Source organism: Homarus americanus, unplaced genomic scaffold, assembly GCF_018991925.1.
Source record: "Homarus americanus isolate GMGI-L3 unplaced genomic scaffold, GMGI_Hamer_2.0 scaffold30535, whole genome shotgun sequence".
NCBI classification, from domain to species: domain Eukaryota; kingdom Metazoa; phylum Arthropoda; class Malacostraca; order Decapoda; family Nephropidae; genus Homarus; species Homarus americanus.
In genome coordinates this window covers 10,597,412-10,605,549 of record NW_024732440.1, presented here as the reverse complement: position 1 = coordinate 10,605,549, position 8,138 = coordinate 10,597,412, and the positions used below count along the sequence as shown (strand labels likewise).

The 8,138-nt window shown below is 35.7% G+C and overlaps 1 protein-coding gene across 1 annotated transcript in view; it reads right to left on the bottom strand.

The window, feature by feature from the left end:
• LOC121868674 (phospholipid-transporting ATPase ABCA3-like) overlaps positions 1-8,138 on the bottom strand; it is a 132,796-nt gene that overhangs the window by 56,352 nt on the left and 68,306 nt on the right. Inside the window, exons 24-25 of the mRNA XM_042369511.1 lie at positions 3,875-4,060; positions 3,600-3,698 (exon numbers count right to left, since the gene is read on the bottom strand). Of these exons, the coding sequence (XP_042225445.1) occupies positions 3,600-3,698; positions 3,875-4,060 (285 nt within the window). The remainder of the gene's footprint in view (positions 1-3,599; positions 3,699-3,874; positions 4,061-8,138) is intronic.

Below are 8,138 nucleotides of genomic sequence, written 5' to 3'. Positions count from 1 at the left end.
CTTGCCAAGCACATTTTAGGATTTGAAGAAGTTGATGAAGAGTTTGTTCAGGAGTCAGGTGGGGGGTAGGGGGGGGGGGATAAAAGTGACTGCGCCACCCCCCTCCCAGTACAGATATGTGTGTGTGACTGCATGGTCACTTCTACTGTACATACAATACATAACATTAATTAAAAGCTACATACAATATTTTTTATATTAATTTTACTACATCTACACCTAACATTATTTGAGACTTTAATGTACATAAAGATCAATACAAGAAGCTCTAATACTCACTCATTTCATCCCAAATACTATTGGATAATTTCTTTGGAAAAATCCCAAAAAAGGCAACTGGAAGCTGACGGGTTTCAGTCCTGTCCATATGGTAGGAGATCTGAGTGCACCCCTCTCCCCCTCCTCAATAAGAGATCACTACACATACATGTATAGTTCATGAAACACAAGTCAACTTGCGGCATGATGGATGACTCTTTAATGAGTAATACCGTATAAAATCAAGAAATTTTCAGGGAATTTTTTGAATATACGCACGTATACAGTATTTATGAAAAGTATACAAATAAAATTAATGATGGACCATCCAACTTTTTGCAATTTATAAATCTATTACTATTTCTAATTTCCATTCATTTCCATAAATGTATTTTATAAATTTGGAGAAAAGGGCCCTAGCTATTAATACCGATACAGCGATACACACACCTCCAACACTTATTATATTATATATTCTTGTATGATCAGCCACTTATGGTGTATATTTTATCATTGATAATATAAAATATTAAATACTGTACTGTACTGTACTATAACGTATAGAAAAATGACAAAATATTGCCTCATGCTCCCGAGTCCTCTGTGGTGGAGGTTTGGGAAGGGGAGGGAGGGAGGGGACTGACCGCACACCCCCCAAAAAGGTTCCTGCCTCTCCCCTACTCCTCCCCATGCCTGTCATTCCCATTGTAAAATGTTTTATTTTATTTTTTATTAATTAATAAAGACATGTTTACTTTAATAATTTGTGCTTAATGTGTTTAATATTTTATTTTAACGAAGATAAAACATCCACCATAAGAGGCTGATCACTGGTGAAAAGGGAAGTGCCAGTCCCTACCTGCACCTTGCCTCCTTGCCTCTCTCCTGCCTGCTTCCTGTCTCCCTCCAACTCAGTGTCTCACACAAAAGACTGTAAACTAGATGTTGTGTGTGTGTGTGTGTGTGTATGATGTGGTGTTGGGGTATTACTTAATGAATAATAAATAAACAATATTGTATTGTTAATGACTGTAAAGTAGTTTGATGAATAGTACCGGTAGTTATAAATGTAGTACGCTACCAGTCATCAAACGACTGTCATTGATGATACACTATTGCTTATTTATTGATTCATACCACATCACACCGAGAGACCCTAACACCACCCACACACCCCCATATTGTATGACATAAATTTATGGCGAGGTGAATTGAAAGATCAGCTGTTGAGGAGCTTAGCGCTTGGCAACACTGGTGCATGTTACCACTCCTTTCCACTCCATCTCTCTAATCACCCACACCTTTCTGTTTTCTCACTCCACATTTTAAAATCTTATGTAATGTAATGTTGAAGGGATATAATGTGTTAAGTATAAGTATAAAAAATACTGTATTTTAGCTTTCATGTTTATTCAAGACATCTTCAGGTCCTTAGACCCACTAATCCCCCACCCGACAATGAGTGACCTGACACTGTATCAGAAGGTCAGTAATATGAGACCACTAATACCCAACCCTACCTCCACCTTAAAATTGTGTCAGGTCAGTTGCACGAGACCCACTAATCCCCCACAGCTCCAAGGGAGTGGAAAATACCAGTCCTTGCTGTAACACGCAGCTGCATTCAAGACCATATCATATAGATTTTTAGTTTAGACTCTTGGAAAACTCCCCAGCACATAGAAACATTATGAGGATGTGGGCTAGTGTTTGTCTGTGCAAGATGCACAGTTTAGACACTCGGAATTTTTTTTCAAGTACAGGTTGTACCTCTCTAGTCCGGCATTCTGTGGTCCGGAAACTCCCGTGGTCCGGAACGATTTTAGTTTGTCCAATAGGTAGATAGGCAGTTTTTTTTTTTTACTTATCTGAATTATTATTATTATTACAGGAGTATTAAATTTTTGCCCCTCAGGCCCCAATGTGGGTCAGTGACCTATGCCCGGGTGGGCTAATCCCCTTAAAAAAAAAAAAGCTGCGGGAAATTAAGGTTTGTTTACATCCGGCAGTTCGGCTGCTCTCTCTCTCTCTGCTTGTCTATACAGAGTACAACATTTAACCCTTCAATATATATGAGCAGTAAATAAGTGTTGCTTTCATATTCTTATGTAGAGTAATGACAATATATTTTCACATGTGCGCACTTACATACGAGCAGTCTCACTTTTTTTTTTACCATTAATGGTTAGCTACTTATATTGTTCCATTTATTAACATTAAATAACATTACAGGTACTTCAAGCAACCATATTCATTTTTTACATTAATTTTACTACAGCTAAACTCAGGGTCTTATTTTCTTCAGTTTTATATGTAGAACCAATCAGTCACTGGTTTCGTAAGCTTTAACAGAAACAATGCGGGCCGCCGTCTTGTCTCCTCTAATATTCCACGTATTATTAATAAATTGTATTGTTAATTTTGCACACACACACATTAATTCAATAAAAACAAATTCAGAAACATTAATTAAAATATATATGAACAGTAAATAAGTATTGCTTTCATATTCTTATGTAAAGTAATGACGATATGTTTTCACGTGTGCGCATGCGCACTTACACATGCGATCTCTCTTTTTCTTTACCATTATCGTTCGCTACTTCTATTGTTCCATTTATTAACATTAAATAACATTCCTTAAAACAACCATATTAATTTTACTACAGCTACAACCAAGGTCTTATTTTCTTCAGTTTTATATGTAGAACCAGTCAGTCACTGCCTTTGTAATCAACGAAAACAATGCTGTGTCATTTCCTCGTGTGTTTTAATATTCTACGTATTATTAATGAATTGTATTGCTCATTTTGCACACAATAAAAAAGACATTCAGTAATAAACAATAATAAATCTTTTGTACATAAGAGAAATGACGCTGTTTACACGATTATGCACATCGTCTGCACGTTGGCGGGCCGTTCAAACCCGTCAAAATTCAAGTTTCCGCCGTCAAAATTTTTATTTATTTATTTTTTTGTGTTCCAATAAAATACGTTAAGAATTAAAAACTCGCGAAATTTGAGAAGCTACTATACGACATTTAACCCTTCAATATGTCTTCAAAGAGACCATGACGAAGAGAAAGTGGTGCTAGTGCTTCCAAGCATAAGCACAAGTCACTATCTATCCAGGAAAAGGGTGAATTTCCATGGTCCGGCACCGGTCAGGTCCCGAGGTTGCCGGACTAGAGAGGTACAACCTGTACCCGGAAATATTTCCGAGGATGGGGGATTTTCCGGGTTTGAAAAAATCGCCTGGTTAGCCAGAGATCTCTCATCCCCGGAAGTGCTCTGCACCAATTGTTCATGCTAACGGGGATATCACTGAACTGTACTCACATTAAGTGTAAAGTGAACTTCTGGTGGTGCATCATTAATTCCAGGGAGAGTCTGGACCACAACCAGAGCCAGGATCAAGAAGGCTACTGGGATAACATTCTGGAAACAACATAAATGAAAGTCATTAGTAACTTGCTACTGCATATTTGACTATAAACAGTGTAAGAAAACTTACCAGTATAAACAACTTTTACAGTAGAGGTATCTAAAACAACAACACAACAAAGACAAAACTACAGAGCTGTAAATACATATTGTGTTAGCATCAGACATACCTGAGCCAAGGTGAGAAAAAGGTTTCTGAAGGTATAGAGGATCTTCTTGACTAACATTGCTCTGAACTGCTGCAGGAGAAGGATACAGCCAGTGTTCCTCTGCAGGGGAACTCTGCTGGGTACTGATGGTTTTATGTGGTTTGATGCCACGTCCTTAGCTGTTGCATGTGGAGCACAGACATCAGTCAGTCAGAGAACATCTTTCTATTATTCCGTAATTCATCATTTAAATATAATTGAAATACTGCCTGATTAAATACTGAATATATTACTAATGGCAGTAAAATATCTGTCAACCACAAAGTTTGGGACTGAGGGGCTTTTGTAATACAGATTATTACTTAAAGTGGCTACCATCACGAACACGTGTCTAAGGAACCCGTATAATATATCACAGTACAGTACATGTGTAAATTTGGTTATATTATTAGTTTCTGCAAATACTTGTATCTACACATTACATTTCATCATTTTTCTCTAACATCACAATGATAATAAGTTTACAAAAAAGATTTTAATGTGTCATCATTCTCCTACAATCAACATATGACTTACTACTGTACTCAAAATCAGCTGGAGAACACACACACTCACACTTACTGAGTCTGTTGCCTCATGCTCCAATTTCTCATCATTAACTCTCATGTAAAATTAAATACTGTACTGTACATTAGGAGGAAATTATTCTATACAGTTGTACCCCGCTTAACGCGGTCAATTGAACCCACAGGGTACCGCGTTAAGTGAAAACCGCGTTAAGTGAACAACAGAACATATGGGATTAATTCCAATAGAGACTGGCCCGACCCCCAAACTCCACTTTTTGACGACACACAACTATGTTGTAGTGAAAATATTATCTTAACTTTATGATGGTATGCACACACAATTAATAATTAAGAAAAATATCAATAATATTAGGTTTTTTAACACTTACATTAGTAGAAAAGATGGCTGGGCACACGGGGATGGGGAGTTGGTTCCGAGGCAGAGGGCAGATTATTGGCCCTCACCTGTATCACTTGTATCAATTGTATCACTATCCACCACAGAGGCTTGCAGGGCCTCTTTGTCAAACCCCTCAAAGTCCATATAAGTCCATATCCTCAATATAATTATCACTATCACTGACTTGGGCCGGCTGTGGTGGGTGGCGGGTGAAGAACTCGGTAATGTTTTGATGACTGGGCGACCTTGTGCGCATCGTGCCCACGCCGCTTCCCGCGTATAAGAGTAGATGAACCGCATTAAGTGAAAGTTCAGTTCAGGTGAGGCACCGCGTTAAGTGAAACCGCGTTAAGCGGGGTACAACTGTACTGTATTTATAAATTTCATATTTAGATTGCTCCAATCTTTTGTAAGACAGATTATTTTCTAAAGTAGATTCTTGGTTGACAGATACTTTACTTTACTGTACTGTAGTAGATTAGTCTGTAAATCACTTCTGATGTGCAAAATCTTATTCAATTTTATTATTTAATTATCATCTTAACTACAATTCACTGGATAAAAAATAAAAAAATAAATAAAAAAATCTACATATAATGTACTCATTAGTGTCTGGCCAATATGTACAGTACATAATGCACGAGGTCTGATTAAAAAGTTCCAGGACTGAATTCATTAGGTTTAGTGTGATATGATTTTGTTCCTCAATTGCTGATGATCATTTGTACATTCAGAGATGTAAGAGATGCAGTCTAACAGCAACACACTAAAAAATGGATGATGGGTTTGTGGATGTTACCTCATGACAATGTGCTGTCTCACTCAACACTCACCATACCAGAATTCTTGGCCAAGCACAACATTGTACAGTTCTCCGAGTTAAAACCTCACTAAATGTGCTTCAACATACGAGAGGTTCAATCGCTGTGCATAATCACAGGAAAACTTTGATGGTGATATATTTGATTAAGTATTTGACCTTTAGTGTAGCATAAACTATGTGTCACAGAACTTTTTGATCAAATCTCATTATTATAAATAAATAAATAAATAAATAAATAAATAAATATATATATATATATATATATATATATATATATATATATATATATATATATATATATATATATATATATATATATATATATATATATATATATATATATATATATATATATATATATAAACACCACCGATTACCCGGCAACTGATGGTCCAGCACCTCCTTTAGTCCGGACAAAATTATGAGAGGGCACTTAACTTCCCTCCCTCCCTCCCTCCCAGCCAGGGTAAAGGTACTTTTAGACTTAAAGTTTTTATCTTATAAATTGTAGCTGACTAGATTTAGCAGAATATAAATTGAATTGCTGGAATCCTTGTAAGATAGTGATTAATTTGAGTATAAACATCACATAGTTTGCACAAGAGATAGAAATTTTAGTCTAGTGTAGTATATTTGTGTACAGTTTTTTTAACTCATATTTTGGGGAAGATATATGTAACTTTCTTCATTTATTTTTACTCATTTACTTGCACACACCATCCTAAATGTATATTGTGAAAAAAGTAAAAGAAATAATTGTCCTAAGGGTAAACCTGTAATGGGTTAATTCCTAAAAATTTTATGTCTAGTGCAAACTACGGGATGTTTATACTCAAATTAATCGCTTTCTTACAAGAATTACAACAATGCAAATTATATACTGCCAAGACAATTCAGTAACATTTTATAAGGGAAAACTAAAACTCCATCTGTTTTGATAACTACCCACTTTGTGATCTCCCCTCCCTGACAGCTGTCAACACATCATCCACCCCTCCCCCTTCCTCACAGCCAGGGCGAGTACAGTTTAGGCTTAAAGTTTTTATCTTATACAATGTCGCTGACTAGACTTAGCAGAATATAAATTACTTTGCTGGAATCCTTGAAATATTGTGATTAATTTGAGTATAAACATCACATAGTTTAATTTAAGTTTCTATCAGTTCATGGTGCTTTAGAGACACAGGAGGTGCATAATTAGTGGGTCAGAGGTGTATTGTTGAACTACAGTATTAATACCTGACCTCTTTTGGTCCGGCAAATTGGATAATCCGGCAAGGCTTTGGAACGAAGGGTGCCGGAAAATCAGTGGTGTGTGTATATATATATATATATATATATATATATATATATATATATATATATATATATATATATATATATATATATATATATATATATATATATATATATATATATATATATATATATATATTGTATTATGGTAACAAACTCATCTGCAAATAGGGAAAGAATCTAAAAAAGTGTATAATGTGAGAGGTCCCATCTTTCAAGGCACCCTCAAGTAGCAACAAATGAGTAAGAGTATAACTTACCACTAGTTAACAAATCATGCAGGTGTGTTGACATGCACACAAAGAAGCTTAGAAGCATCACTACACCTCTTTCAGGAAACTGTGTATGTTTAAACACAAGTATATCAGATGACTGCATTATAATATTAAGCCTACACCTTCACCCAAACGAAGGACCAGCTTTAAAATATTGTCATGCATGTTGAAGGTAATAGTGTTTGGCTAATATAGCTACAAGATTGTCAGTACAAGTTTAGTTATTCTATAATTTCCTTCAATTAAATTCTAAAATATTAAACACAATCATTTATTGAATATCTCCAATCTACTCACTAAATTAGCCAAACTAAGAGCATTCATTATAATATGCAAAGCAATTTGATTTTTTTGTAAAAGCATTAATTTTCAAAGCAATATTATTATAATGTAATGGAAAGTAAATTGTGGCACCATTACAGGGATTACCAGGAGAAGTTTAAATGTGAATACCGAAGGCTCGTCATACTTGAATATTTGGTGTCGGTAAAATTCCTGTCTAATACACTTAAAAATTCATAAATTGAAGGATTAACCTGAAATTAAAATTTTCTAATGGAACTCAAACCCAGAGGCTCTCATGAGACTGGTTAGTCTTTGTACCATGAGGCTGGTTCTGGTAAATCTATTATGCTATATTGGGTGTACCCATCACCATTCTCTTCCAACACACCAGATGGGTGAGATCAGGTGAGAGTTGCCCTCATGTAACAGGAGGTGTTACAGTGCCAAAACTGTTTATTTAGCATACTTGGTGCCAGGCTTCTGTCTACCATCTTCCATTTTAAAGTCAATACACAATTTTGAAATTCAGTTCTAGTCAACTACAGGTGCTCCTCTACTTACGAACGAGTTACGTTCCTGAGGCTTGTTTGTAAGTCCAATTGTTTGTAAGTCCAATTGTTTGTAAGTCCAACTTTAC